Source organism: Pogoniulus pusillus, chromosome 15 (genome assembly GCF_015220805.1).
Source record: "Pogoniulus pusillus isolate bPogPus1 chromosome 15, bPogPus1.pri, whole genome shotgun sequence".
In the NCBI taxonomy this organism is placed as follows: domain Eukaryota; kingdom Metazoa; phylum Chordata; class Aves; order Piciformes; family Lybiidae; genus Pogoniulus; species Pogoniulus pusillus.
In genome coordinates, this window is record NC_087278.1 from 24,186,251 (window position 1) to 24,201,464 (window position 15,214).

General features: G+C 39.4%; 1 protein-coding gene across 7 annotated transcripts in view; it reads left to right on the forward strand.

Moving 5' to 3' along the window:
- Nucleotides 1–15,214, forward strand: part of CAPRIN2 (caprin family member 2) — a 38,294-nt gene that overhangs the window by 2,922 nt on the left and 20,158 nt on the right. For 4 of the 7 annotated variants that reach the window (XM_064155795.1, XM_064155793.1, XM_064155791.1 and 1 more), the window contains exons 3-10: nucleotides 403–465; nucleotides 3,879–3,965; nucleotides 6,350–6,588; nucleotides 7,662–7,744; nucleotides 9,544–9,708; nucleotides 10,204–10,247; nucleotides 11,539–12,375; nucleotides 13,262–13,303. In XM_064155795.1, coding sequence (XP_064011865.1) covers nucleotides 403–465; nucleotides 3,879–3,965; nucleotides 6,350–6,588; nucleotides 7,662–7,744; nucleotides 9,544–9,708; nucleotides 10,204–10,247; nucleotides 11,539–12,375; nucleotides 13,262–13,303 — 1,560 coding nt within the window. The remainder of the gene's footprint in view (nucleotides 1–402; nucleotides 466–3,878; nucleotides 3,966–6,349; nucleotides 6,589–7,661; nucleotides 7,745–9,543; nucleotides 9,709–10,203; nucleotides 10,248–11,538; nucleotides 12,376–13,261; nucleotides 13,304–15,214) is intronic. The other 3 variants (XM_064155794.1, XM_064155797.1, XM_064155796.1) reach the window with 2 other exon arrangements.

Genomic DNA, 15,214 nt, shown 5'->3' on the forward strand with positions numbered 1-15,214 from the left:
CTTGATGACAGATTTTGAAAGACATGCTCTGGAAAATGAAGTAAGATGATGCAGGGATAAGATAACTAAATTCCAGCACTGGCTTGTAAAAGTTTAAAAAGTCTAATGTAAAATAAAGATGCTGGATTTGTTTGGAGTTCCTTAAAGCTATAAGGTCAAAGCATTAGTGTTCCTTAAAGGTAACAATTGGGAACCAAAAGGTCAAAATACAAAAGGCAAGTTGATGTTTCTGGAGTCTGAGATAGATAAATCAAAGGCACAGCAAAACTCTGGATTTTCCTTTCTCCTGAAAAGTAGTAAAATTCCTCTTCTGTCCAGGAAGAATATGTTATTTCACTTGTTTTCCATGCTCCACATTGGACAGAAATCAGTCTTTGAAAATTACTTTGGATTTTTCTGCAGCTCAAACTCGAAGACTACAAAGATCGCTTGAAGAAGGGAGAAGCCCTTAATCAAGACCAGCTGGTAAGTTTTCTTTATGCAGGAGTCTGCAGCCTCAAAAGCTTCAAACATGGCAGAAGGGGTAGTAGCTAAAGGAGGTGGTGATGTAGCTTTTGCAGAAGTCATGCCTGCAGCCTTGCAATGGTGGTTTTCACAAAACCAAATGAACAAATTATTGATAATTAAATGGAATGGTGAGCCCACAGGCTTTGTCTTCTTTAGTCTTCATATATACTGATGTAATAGAAGGTCCTTGTTTATTTTTGCTCTGTAGACTTTCAGCTTCAGTGCTCCTGCATCTTCATTTCCTGATGAGTTATTTGTATGCTGCTTATCTGTAAGGCATTGCAGTGTTAGGACCCAAACTTCAAGCCTTCATTAGTATAGCTTCAAATTGTTGACTACATAGTGCTGTTGCTTACAATTAGTTGTTAAAATTGACAGCTGATGCTGGTCTAACTTGCATGGGACCTGAAAGCTTCCTTAATGTAACAATGTGTCTATGAGTTATGGATTCTGTTGTCCTCCTAGTGCTGTCATGAGATGACTGGGAATTTTCAGTATGTCAGATGCTGTTAGAACAATGTCTTATTTGTACCTAAGAATGTTAGTACTTGGAGCGATAGATTGCAAGATCACTACTCAGCACTTTGTGGAGCTGACTTAAACTTGCCTGATGTTAAAACAGTGGGTTTGACTTTTTTCTGTCTTGGGCTAGAATGAATTCTAGAACTGAAACCCAGTGAAGGTTGTTGCTTCTTAAGCGTGTCTGAGTAGCAGTATTGCAATCATAAAAGTTTCTTGCCCTGGGCAGCCAGGATTCACATTTTAAGACTGTACTTCACACATGGTAAAGAATGATATTGTTGCAAAGGGCACTGATGTGTCAGTGGTAGTGCTGATTGTGCTAATGAACCAGTTGGAAAGATGCTTCATTGACTGTTAGCTTTATCACAGTGCAGCAGTATGAGAACACAAATACTATGCCCTTAATCAGAATCATTTATAAATGAGAACTTGACATAAATGGGAGGGAAAAGAACTTGCTAACTAAAAGCAGAGTAGACCTATTAGAGTAAACTACAAAATCTGATGTCTCTTCCTGTCTCAAGTGCAGAAGCAAATTTAAATAATCTTAATGTCTAGAGGAGGAAGATGACTATTTAGTTCCTCTAAACTTAATCTGAAATCAGGTGAGCAAGAACCTTGAGTTTACATCATGGGTGTTAAATGCAGTCTGTTTTCTTCTGTAATTCACAAGAGAGACTATTGAACAGTATTCCAAGGAAGCCTGATAATTTTCTAGGTTTTAAAGCTACTTCTAATCTTAACTGTTTATCTTTAGTATACACTGTGTTGTTAGGTGAAAGTAAAATTAGGATGTGGTGGGGAGTTAGAGGTGAGGGATTTTTTAAATGTTTTCCTTGCAAGTGCATCCAGCAGCACTAACTGTGGAGAATGGCAATTCACTTTGAACACTGAAAGCTAGTAACCCAGCTGAGCTTAACTTTAGATACTAGTAGTTTTATCCTGACTTCTGGGATATGTCAGACATGTAAAACAGGAAATTAGATTCTGTCTTGCAGTGGTATTGACTATTGTAGAAGCAAGTATTGATTCAATGTTTTAACTTCTCTAGTCAAGCCCCCAGTTTTGGTGGTGAAGGTACAAAAATGCTGCATTTGTACCTTTCAAATTCATATTCCCATGTACTGGGACCTGGAGGAAGAGAGAAGCTTGGTGGTTTAGATGCTTGCCTACAGAAACCTAACTGTTTGTAATATAGTGTAACTTTAATGTAAGTTGATGTCATCTATATGTTTTTCCCACTGCTTCTCACAGAGGAAGAAGTGCACATCTGGTGATGAACTTGTTTTGCAAGGAGTTTGGATTTAACCATAATGATGGCGCATGGCTGCCAGAGATGCTGTGTGTGAGCCTTACTGTAGAAAACATGCTTAAAAAAATTAGGAGCTTCCAGCAAGTTAAATTATCTTGCTGGCAATATTGTACTGGTCTGCAAGCTGAACACTGTCCTCAGTACTGTTCCTCCAGCTTGCTGCTAATTACTATTAATAACTATTGCTTTCCTGCAGGCTGAGTTACCGCTTGTCATGCAGTGGTTAACTGTTCCTGATGTTTTTGGGTAGGAAGTTTTACTCTGTGATTTGGAATGTTAAAAATAAAACATTTCCTGCAGCCTGTCCAGTAAATACTTGATTTGAAATTGAGTCTTCCTCAAATGTGTGGATGTTAGGGTCTTAGAAGTTATTCTCTCAAGTGCTAAGTGAGCTTGCTAATTAGCTCTTAAAAGTTTCTTGATAAATTGTGAGTGTGACTATCAGATGAGTGCTTTAAAGTAACTTACACACTGTAGGGTTTAAGGCCTAGTGCACTGAAAATAAGTGAATGAAAGTAATTGAACAAACGAACGTGCAACTTGTAGGAACACATGAAATTTGCACATGTCCTAGATCTTACTTGGATTAAAGTTTTCATCACTCAACTAATGAAATGCTTATCAAAGCTAACATTTCTGTAGAAGAGGTTTATATCAGAGTGACAGGCCCATTCTTAAAAAAAAACAACTTAGAGTATAATGTCCTGAACATAATACAAACTGTATAAAGCACATGTGAACAACTGAAGTTAGACTTAACTTGTTACTTCCCAGGCATGCCTTATTATATAAATATAAAGGTATCATGTCTCAATTACAGAGTTTTGCTATCTTCAGGGCAGAGAGATAAAAATTTAACTGGCTCCTTAGGAAGAACTCATTAAAACCAGGGTATATTAAAATGCAGTTAAACTACCCTAATCTTTTTGAAGGCTGGCTAGTGCAATGTTGGTTAAAGCTGTTAGCAAATACAGGAACAGTGCTTTAATGTGGAAACTAAATTTAAAGACTCTTTTCTGAAGGAGTAATTTACTTTCTACAGTGTTCTTTATAAAGTTTTTACAAAGCATTTTTAAAGCCATCCAGCTAAGCACGAAGGTAAAAGATCTATGCTGAACTTCCTGTCTCCTGTATTTCTTTTAAGCTTTCATGTCAGTGTCTGATTTTAAGTAGCTGTTAACCTCTTCTGAGACCTATGGGAACAGGAGAGAAAAATGAAATAACTGGTATTCAGGCTTTCCTTTTTCAACCATCAGTATACCAAGTGTTGCACAAGTTGTTGTGTCTAATACAAACTTGCAGGATGTCTGTGCAGTGGTGTGAACTGGCTTTGTATTGTACTGTATCTTAGTCATGGGCGAATGATATTTGTGACTGTAAAGTACCAGTTACAGACATAGTAGCTTTTAAAGTGTTTGTTTTGGAGAAGTTCACACTAAATGACCAATTCTGAATGAGAATAAGTAGAAGGGGCAGTATTGAGGTGCAGCCATTAGTCTTAAGCATGAATAATACTTTTTAATCCATGTCTTTGTAGGAGGCAGTAGAGAAGTATGATGAAGTAGTACACAACTTGGAATTTGCCAAGGAACTTCAGAAGACTTTTTCAGGACTTAGTCAAGATGTGAGTACAAAATACTCTGTGGTTACCTTATGACAGTATAGGGAAAAGGTTTTTTACTACATTGCTAATGACTGCACTTCTATGCCAGCATGCAGAATATTACTAAGTTTCTATCTTAGGACTTAGGGCATAATGCAAGTGCTTTAAAGTGGAGTAGTGAGCAGAGTAAATGTTGACAATTGTGCGACTCATCTCCACAACAGTTACTCACTGTGTACCCTCATAAGAACTTGTATTTAAATTGTCATTTGAACTCATCTGTGCTTGAGATTATTCCAGTTTCTGATGGCTTGTGACTGAGTTGGACTCATCCTCTGCAGAACTGCAGTCTAGTAGGGGGGCTGCTCTCCTGGAAAGAACATGCAGGTCCTTGTGGGTGTCAGGCAGAGTAAATTGAGTGTAGTCCTGGAACAGTGAAGGCTAGACTTCAACTGAGGACTGGGAGACTAAGAGCTAATTATTTGCTACTTGTAACCAGTTGTCTATTTCTGGTCACCTGGTACACAAAGGCTATAGATAAACTTTTGTGAATCCAGTGGTAGGCCTCTGAGTGCATGGGGCTGAAAAATGAGACCTTTGAGGAGTGCCTGTAGGAGATGAGATTGTTTGGTCTAGTGAGGCCTGGCAGGAGATGAAAGATTGACCTTCAAATGCCAAATAAATTACTTGAGTCAAGGTTTTTGCTGAAAGATGTGGTAGAAGGAATGAGAGTAAATTGAAATAGTAGGTTCCAGCTAGCTAGGAGGGAGGTGGTCAATCTGAGGACAATTGATCACTAAAGCAGATGAGAAGTAGTCAGATTTATCCCTGGATCTGTTCAAGACCTGATTTCACAAAGCTCTAAGCAATCTTATTCAGTGTAGTCTTTGTTCTGAATGCTGTGCTGAGATCCTGTCCAAACAGTGTTTAGATGTTTCCAGTGAGGAACAGAGCTGGGGTTAAATCACTTTGGTTTCAGTGAGAAGTGCTGCTCTGAGAATTTTACTGAAGCTTGTGGAGTTTCCCACTTACTGTGCTGTAGTTGTCCCTAATTATGGTAAGTTACAGATTTAGAGCTTTACTTAGGATTTTATTCAGTTTTTAAAGGACTACAAAGGTTATTTTCATATAAGGAAGTATTTTCATTGGAGAAATTGGTTTCTTGGGTCAAGCAAATACTATCTTCATGAAAATATCTGATTCATGGTAGTTCTGGGGATGCTAAACATGATTAGTCACTGTTAAGGCATTATTTATGTGTCTCTTAGAGAAGGCTTTAAGGACCAGTAAAATGGCTTGCCTCAATGTTGTTTGAAATGCAAACTATTTTGCTAGAGGGGCTTTTCTTGTAGCAATTCCAGTTATTACAGTGAATCTCAAAACACTCTGAGCAGAGATTTAAGAGCCTTTCGAGCAGTGTTGCTGCTTCACTGCATCACTTCTTGTATGTTGCACATAGGAATTGAATATCAAAATTTAGATTGCTTCCCACTCATTTCCTCTATAGTTGCTCAGAAAATCAGAAATGTGAGCCTTTCTGTAGGTGTTTTTGGTAATCTAGTATTAGTTTTTACCAGTTCATGTTTATTCTTCAACTTATGCTATGGTTAAAGGCTAATCTACTTCATTTTTATCTTGGCTCTACTTCTGCTGCTATAGCCAGTGCCCATTGCTGAACTCTAATGGTCATGACAACAACCTTATATCCTTTACAGTGCATTCTAGAAACCTAAGTTTTCATAGATCCTGCAAAGAAACTTAAGGTACTTCATACTGAGGCATTTTAAATTCTGCACTTGGCTAGCTTGTGCTTAAATGTGTTAGTACATGATGAGAAACCACCTCAAATGCATAATGGTTGTGTATGTTCTGTGACTTGTTTATTTAATGAGTGCTTCAGCCTTATGCCAAGGGAACAGTAGTATTCTGCTGTATCATTTAAACTGGGCTATTTAAAAGTGAAGAGGCAGTTGTTTCACTAGGAGAAATTTGAGGCAACTTCTGCATCACTAACTTCATGTGATAAATGTTAAAGGACAGCTTGGCTTGGATTTGTGCATTGGTATCCATTCTATCAATTCCTTATATTCAGTTGTGAACACTGTAACAAAGCAACCAGCAGGCATAATCAGGATCTAAGCAATATACAGGCATATCACAAGTGAAGCTACCAGTATCCAGTTGGACTAAAAGCTGGATGCATAGAAAATTAGTAGGTAAATCAGTAGCTTTTCCAGAGGAGGTGCTTGAATGGCTTTGGATGTCTGAAGAGTCAGGAACTTCTGTCGTCCTACCAAAATCAGTAGTTAGAATGTAGGATGATGAGTGCTACAATGTGTTGTTTTATCTTAGAACCCTGTTACTAAACCATTATGTTAAACTGTTGCATTCATGTATTGAACTAGCTGCTGAAAGCACAGAGAAAGGCTCAGCGAAGAGAGAGTCTACTGAAGCTTGAAGCAGAGAAGAAAAAGCTGCGTACAATACTTCAAGTCCAGTACGTGCTGCAGAACTTCACTCAAGAACATGTTCAGAAAGATTTCAAAGGTGGTGTGAATGGTGCAATATATTTGCCTTCTAAAGAACTAGACTACCTCATAAAATTTGCAAAACTGACATGTCCAGAGAGAAATGAGAACTTGAGGTAAGTTCAAGAATCCTGTCTAATTGGTATGCTCCTTTCATTATGGTAGATGTCTGGTGTTTGACACTGCCATGTCTTGAAATACTATGTTTTGCAAGACTAATTAAAATTCTGTGCAGGACACTTCTCAGTCTGAGACTAGCAATGTGGTGGATTTACCTCAAAGAGCATTAAAGGAAAGCTGCAATAATTACAGGCTCAGTTGTGTGAGCTACGTACAAGCCCTGCATTCCATGTCTTTGTGTGGGGCTATGGGAAGATAGTTCAGTACTGTCATAGGCAGAGACAGTGGTGGAGTGCTGCTTCCCTGAGGTATCAATCTTCATGAAATTAAAACAGTGCAGTAAACACAGGAGAACTGTTCCATAGACCATTCTTATGATGATCTTGATATTTCTTTATTCTGGAAGAACAAAAGGAACATGACTTAAAGTCCTAAAACTTCGAATCACTCCTCATAATGTAACTTGCCTAATTTTTGCTCTTAAATTAGCTTCTAAAGATTACCTGCTTATTAGAAGCTACACAATAGGAGTCATCCTAGGGAAATAACTACCTTATTCTGCTTCCACAAAAAGCATAATGCTTCCCTTTGGGATACAAAATTCAATAATGATGGACTTGAAAATCTGTTGTCTGGAGGATGTGGAGTAGGTTGTGAAGCTATGTCCAGTTTCTCAATAACAAGCTGAGTGGCAGGAGTATTGATGGTTGGCCCTGCATACATATGTCCAATAGACGAAGCTATTAGCCAATTAAACAGCCGTTGTTTCCAGGTCTGGGAATCTTGGCTTGGCATGAAGTCCATCCTGAAGTATCTTCTAGGAGAGTGCAAGACTCTCTAATCTGTTTTAATTATCAAAAACCCCTGATGTGTGCTAGATAGATTATTTAATGGATAGATAAAGACAAATCACTACAGTAGTGGCTAACAGGCTTAGGATTCATCACTCTGTATATAGCCTTCACTTGGAAGGCTATACATTAATCAGTGTCTTAATGAGTGGTATTGGGATGCTGCAACACTTGGTCTTGACTATGATTCTCCATGGTAAAACTCTCATTTGTTTCAGTGTTGAAGACCAAATGGAACAATCGTCTCTCTACTTCTGGGACCTTCTAGAAGGAAGTGAGAAACCTGTGGTTGGAACAACATGTGAGTGTCTAAAGAAATAACATCTAAAATGTGTGTGTTTTTTAAATGTCTTAAAACTGAGTGTACATGGGAAATTACTAAATCAAGCACTCTGTGTAGTTATTCGAGGAGGAATTGCTGTTTGTTCTAAGTTCTGTTTAAGTGCAGCTTAATAGCGACCTGGCATGTTTTCTTTTTACAGATGAAGACTTACTCTTCTACCAGTATACTGGCACCTTTTTGAAAAGTAGCTAGTATTTGAATATCTTGCAGAACCAGCAGTGGGAAGCTTTTTAGATAGCTGTGTGCAAATGGGATAAGATAGGAACACTGTTCCCTCCCAGTCAGGAAATGCTTAGCTGAATATGCTGATAGGTTAGATTTGTTGGCCCTAAGCTGAAGGTCCCAGAGCTTTGGAGATGTTTTTTAGTTTGCAGGAATTCCAGGCTCATACTTGTCTAACTACAGTGCTGAATACCACACTAAGAAGGGATAGTCATTAGTGGAGCTTGCTGTGACCTCTAATCATGCAACAGACCAAAGTGTACAATGTACAAACATCCTAACTTTTCAAGCATACTAAAATCTGTGGGACTTCATAGTCTTACATCTGTGGCTTGGTTTACAACCAGTTTTGAAACTAACATAAACACTGCTTCTATTTGGAACTTTCCTGTGAGGCAGCTGTCCTTACTTCAGTTGTAGTGTCTTTCCTATTGCAAGCAGACCTTGCTTGTCTCATTGACTCCGATCTTGTAATGGCTGTGTGCATTTGTCATGGACAATGTGTTTGAAACTGTTAGACCCCAGCACTAGTACCTTGCCTAATTTTGACATACCGAAAGTTTAAGCTGAGAACTAAGTATTAAATCTTTAATGTAATTGTGGACAAAGTGCAAGCTGACCTTGTATTGCTTCAGAAACTCTAGCCTTGTCTATGTTGACAGGAATGGATAGTTCCCTGGTTATCTTGGAGTCCAAACTTTTCTGTTTTTTTGGCTATCTAAACAACTTCTGTGGCTCTTTTGTTATTATCTCTGTCCTTTCAGTGTTCTTTTGTATGCAGGCTAACTTTGAGATAAAGCTGTTATGACTTATTAGCATTTGTTGCCTTGGGACAATTTTTTTTATATCCATATTAAATTTTAGCTAGGTTCTTGTTCATGTAGTTGTCACCTGATAGGAGTCCTCTTTCACTGACTCTTTTTCCTGGTCTGAAGACTGCGCTATCTCTACCTCCTCTAAAACAATTTCTAGTGTCACTGCTACTTCTAAGGTCTTACACTCCAAGCTGATCTCTTTTGTGTAAAGGAGGAGATGGGTCAGTACTTAGGCACACAACCCAGTGTTGCATCAGTCATGTCAACTTTGACTCTTAAAAAACTTTGGAGGATTAAGTTCAGTTGAAAACAGTCTCTCATTTGTTCTTGAAATTCAAAGCTTTCCTTTCTGACACCATCCTGTTGCTGGTAAGGGAGTCTTGTAAGGCAGTTACATAGTGACTTGGTTTCTCTCATGTTGCGCAGGCTGCACTATAAATAGCTTTACTCTAAGCATGTGGGAGACCTGGTGGCTCAGTGTTTATCCTGTGTACATTTAAACACGTGGCAGTCTTACCTGTGGATTGCAAAGATTTTAATCTGTGATATAAAGCAGTTTACCAAACACTTGAATAAACATTTTGTTGGTATAAACCAGTAAGATGTGTGGACTTGGAGAAGTTAATCTAAAGAGTAGAAGTAAGGAGTCTTGATATGTAATTTGATTACCTCTTAATTTCAGACTTTCATATCTTAATTTCATGGGTTTTTACTCTTCAGATAAACACATGAAGGACCTGTTATCCAAACTTCTAGACTCTGGCTACTTTGAAAGTATTCCGACTCCTCGTACCACTGTGCCAGTAAAAGAATTGGAAGAAGCAGCAAATAGAAAATCTGAGAGAACAAGACAGATGTCAAAAGGAGAGTCTGTCAAAGAACCAGGTGGAATATTACAGGGTTCAATTTCTATGTCATAATATTGGGAGAAACCTGAACTGAGCATTGACCTTGCATAGTTTGCTAAACTTAATCCAGTGCTGTAGCTTACTTGTGATCAGTAACCGTAAAAGGAACCTGTGAGGCTTGCAGCTGTATTTTGGCTGATATATTCTAGAAAAAAATCTAATTCAGAATAATAGGGTGTTTTTGCTTTGAGCAAGATTTGGGGATTGCCTGGCATAGGAAATGTTAGATATTACAGTAGCCAGCTTATGAGTGTCACAAAATGTTTCTTGTTTAGTGCTATACTGCAAATGTAAAACCAAATCAGGAAATAAAAGCTTGCTTAAAAATAGCATGTTGAACAAGAAGCTGAGCTTTCAGGATATCAGGTCTAGCAATTGGTACTGCCATTTAAATAGAATTTAAGACTTACTACTGTTTGGTCTATCTTTGCATTTGAAAATCAGTTGAAACAAATTAACATCCTTTCTCTAGAATCCATTATGGACCTTATGAAGTCTGAAATACAGCCACAGGAGGTAAGATACTCCCCTGCTAATTGCTTTCCCTTAGTATTGTGATTCATCAGAAGCATAACTGCACTTCTGCAGACCTATTTTAAACTTGGAAGGGAGTCTGAGCAGTAATTTAGGTGTGGTGTTGTGAGAAGCATCAACGATTTGGTTGCGTTTCTGTTTCTAGCCCCAAATTTATGGCTTCTTTGGCTATTGTGGGAGAAGTTGGGTAAAATTACATGGAGTAGTATGGTACTTTAATACTCTATTACTTCCCTAAATAAAAGCTTGTAGAGTTGGAAACACATGGATCTTTTGTGTGCTCTGGGATAGAGGAAACACACATCTACTAAAGCCAACTCTAAAAGATAAGCTTATTGCTGTAGCCCTGGTGTTGATGTTGAGAATGATGTAGGTTTTGCTGAGTTATCAGAGAAGTAGGGATGCAAAGACAGACTTGTGCACGGGAGTGTGTAGACCTGTTTTGGCAGCCTTCCATAATCCTGAGTTAAGTAGTCAAGCTTCATCTGGCAATATCTTAAAAAAATCTGTCTTGGTTCAAAAGGTAGAGGGGTGTCTTTAGTAAGTATCCCACTAGAAGCTGTACTCTAGAAAGTTTTTGTTATCTACTGGTAACTGGCTGACTCTAAAGCTTTCTGGTGACTTGTCAGGAAAAGTCTTAGCCAGTGAGCTTTGCACACAATTCACTGCATATATTTACATTCTGTTCATGACAAAGGGATAGCTCAGGAAAACTTCAGCACCTCTTCACTGAACCTTCAACTTATGTGGTAGTAAAACAGCCTGGAGTTGCAGAAGTCTGGTGTACTAAATCCAAGAATCTGGCTTTTTAGTACTTAACCTCCATTAAGGATGAGGATTGTACTTGGGTTACTGGGTCAAAGAATTTGAGAGATGGTGCTGGTGGTCTTAGAAGATTACTAATATAGTACCACAGCATTTCAGATCTTTAGGAGGAGAGCTACCACTATAAAAATCACAAGTTCAATTTTGATATTGTCACTGCCTAGAAACACCAGTTAGCATTGAGGATAAGAGTAAAAGATTGTCTCAGCTTGAGTATGTTTCCCTTGTGCTGTTGAGAACTGTTTTGAGGTTCTGTGGCATGCAGAGGTAGTCTGCAATGTTGCAGGACAAAGCCAAAGCTGTCCACATAGCCGTTGTGGCCAGTGCTTAAACTGTAGTCTCTGCTTTTGGTCAAATTTTCAGTAACTAGGTGACCTAACTTAACTGTCCTGAACTGTAGTTGCAGTATGTTTTCTTGGGAGCCATTAAGTTTCTCTGGTCTATATAGTTTCTCAACAGGCGTTATTTGCCTGAAGCAGAATACTCTATCAAGAAAAAGCCAGAAGAGTCCAAATCTTGGGAAGCTGAGTGTGCTAGGAAGCAAGAATCTCCAAAGTCCTGGGAAATGCTTGTTGATATTGAAGAGCAGAAGCAGAAACAAGAGACCTTAAAGCCTTGGGAAACTCGTGTTAGACAGCAAGAGCCAAAAAGACCAGATTCTCCAAAGCCTTGGGAAGCTTGTGTTAAAGAGGAGGAACAGAAACGTGAGTCTACAAAGTCCTGGGAGACTCGTGTTCAGGAGGAAGAACAGAAGCAAGAAGGTCCAAAGGCCTGGATAACACGCGTCCGAGAAGAGCGGGAGTCCCCCAAACCTTGGGTAGCGAAGGTTAGGGAAGAGCAGGACCAGAAAAAACAGGAACCATCTAAGCCATGGGTAGCAAAGGCTAGGGAAGAGCAGGAGCAGAAAAAGCAGGAGCCCCCAAAACCTTGGGTAACCAAAGTTAAGGAAGAACCAGAACAGAAGCAGGAATCTCCAAAACCTTGGGTAACCCAAACTAGGGAGCAACCAGAACAAAAGAAGCCAGAGCCTGTGAAATCACGGGAAATGCCTGTTAGGGAAGAACCAGAGCAAAAGAAGCAGGAGCCTGTGAAGCCTTGGGCTGCACATGTTAGGGAGGAACCAGAACAAAAGAAGCAGGAGACTCGAGAGGCTTGGGAAAAAGCTGACAGGCAGCAGCAAATGTCATCACAGCAGTTACAGAACCCTCCAAAGTCCTGGGGAGCTGCAAGTGTTGGGCCAAAGGAACAGATGGGCCCAAAGAAGTTTGATATGGAACCCAAAGAAGTGAGTTGGCATATGTAGTATTACTTGTCGTAAGCTTTTGGCACTAGTGTACTGGACTAAAGCTACCTATGAGCAGAGGCTTTATAAGGTGCATTTTTTTAGGCCTGTATTTAGAATCCTATCCCATTCTTTCATGGGGGAAATAATTCTGGCAGCTAAATTCTGAACAGTAAGACAGTCTGATTTGCTTTTTACATCAGAGTATCTGCCATGTCTGAGGCTTGAATATCTGCTTTATGCATAAGACAGAAGAATTAACTTAGTTCATCCCTAGCTATTGGCTCTGTCCACTGTTATCTGTACAAAGCAGGTATGACTCATCCAGGGATCAAATACTTTGTCAAGTGGCTGCATGCAAATAGCACTTCAGTAATTTTTTTAGGCTTTTGATTAAAATAGCTGCTGATTCAAGAGATACCTAATGTCTAGATGAAGCAATACCAACTGTACAGGGGCTTAAATATGTCTTTCCAGATGAGTGCGTAAACCATACTGCTGCCTGGAGAGTCTAACAATAGCACAGTTGGTTATAGAAATGTAAAATGAAAGCTATCACAGGGCTTACAGCTGAGCAGACTGGAAGTCTAGTTGCATTGCTTTCTTACCTGTGTGTGCTCAGGTAGCAGCCATTCTGGTAACTTGAAAAACAGCTAACTTTGTCTGCCATCTTATGTCATTAAGAGTACTGTTTAATCTATAGTTAGACTTCAGTAAGTACATGTGGAGAATTGAACAATTCTCTTGTACATAATACTGGAAACACTGCTATCTTGTTTCTGCAGGGGAGCAAAGATCAATTCATTCTGTATCACTTAAGCTTAATTAGTTGCTCTAAGTCTTGTCAGTCAGCTTGGCATAACTGACAAATGGATGTTCTTGTGCCTAGAGGCGGGAGCGCAAACAGAAGGTTGAGAATGAAATTAAGAGAGTACGTAACACGTGGCACTGGGTAACGAAACGGGATTAAGGTGGTTCAGCTTGATTCACCTGCACTCAAGCTGAGTAGCATCTCATGCCCACTGGTGGTGGTGGTACAAGTATGAAACCTGGTTTCCTCACTACATAACTCTGAGCACCAGTAGGTGTTGTGCACCCAACTATGCGTAGTCCTGCTGTAACTATGTACTGGAATAGTCTCAAACATTTTAAGATGGCTTGGGATTTATGGTGTCAGCTTACCTGAAAACTTAAATGCAAGATGCTTCCTGATGAGATGTGGTCTTTATATTTATATAGGATAGACAGATGGATGGCTTATGTGATGGACAGATCTTTGATGCAGTAAGGAAAAAGGAAGGTCTCCAGGCAGTTAAACAAATGTGTGAACTGTCTAGGAATCTTCAGTCATGTGCAGGTGTGCATGTCAGCAAAATGCTGGAATGTGAGGCTGTTTAAGATGAATTGCTGAATTAAGTAAACAAAGCACGTTTCTAAAGCATTCAAACTTTGATTTATGTAGATCATAGTGAAACACCAGCTGGCTTTAGCTTAGTAACTATTGACAGCTCTTAATATCCAAAGCATATTGTATGAGTAGAAAATGCTGTACTGTTGATCCAGTTTCCATAACCATTCTTTTCTAAAAAGGTATCTTTGACTTGTAAGGTGCATATAAGGAACGACTGAAATCATATTACAGTTTTTAGGTAATACATTTTTCTTGTCTTTCTTTATATGAAGAAAGAAAATGCAGTGCTATAGCCAGATCCATTTCACCCCTGAGAGGAATCTATAAATGACATTGTGTGGGGATTTAGGCATGGTATATAAAAAGAGCTTTCTTGTTGCTGCTGCTTTCTGGAGCTGAAATTAACCTTTTTTTATTGACTCTTGAAGCTCACATCTTTTAATATCTCAAAACCTAGGACCTTATTAAAATATGCTTATTTCACTTAATGTACTCTAAAATGCCATACCTAAGAAGTTGAGCCTGAGTGAGTGATTATGCAGGGCTACTAAACTATTATCTTAAACATTTGTGCAAACCTGATTGGACAATATGAAAGCAAGTTTGGCTTGTGCTGTCTCCCAGTGCCATTTAACTCATACTGTGAATACTGCTCTGAGTAGAAAGCAAATGTAACTGTGTATCTGCATGCCATGGCTGGTGATAACTGCTGTGATTACTGCTTAGACATCACCATTCCAGCTCATTTTAGTACTCCACAGTTAAACAGTATCACAGTATTATTAGGATTGGAAGAGACCTCACAGATCATCAAGTCCAACCCTTTACCACAGAGCTCAAGGCTAGACCATGGCACCAAGTGCCACATCCAATCTTGCCTTGAACAGCTCCAGGGACGGCGACTCCACCACCTCCCCGGGCAGCCCATTCCAGTGTCCAATGACTCTCTCAGTGAAGAACTTTCTCCTCACCTCCAGCCTAAATTTCCCCTGGCATAGCTTGAGGCTGTGTCCTCTTGTTCTGGTGCTGGCCACCTGAGAGAAGAGAGCAACCTCCTCCTGGCCACAACCACCCCTCAGGTAGCTGTAGACAGCAATAAGGTCACCCCTGAGCCTTCTCTTCTCCAGGCTAACCAATCCCAGCTCCCTCAGCCTCTCCTCGTAGGGCTGTGCTCAAGGCCTCTCCCCAGCCTCGTCGCCCTTCTCTGGACACCCTCAAGCATTAAACCTAAAGGGAAAATGAGATCCTGTATCACAGAATAGAGTTTTACTAGTATGAGGCAATTGAAATTATGTTAATAGTGTTAAGTGCAAGCAGACATGTAGTCTTTAAAAAACAAGAATGAAACTTTAACAGGAATACCTCTTATACTGACATGCCAGTAAAATGCTGAAGTGGTTGGTGTGTCTTTACATTTGTTTACTTGCACTG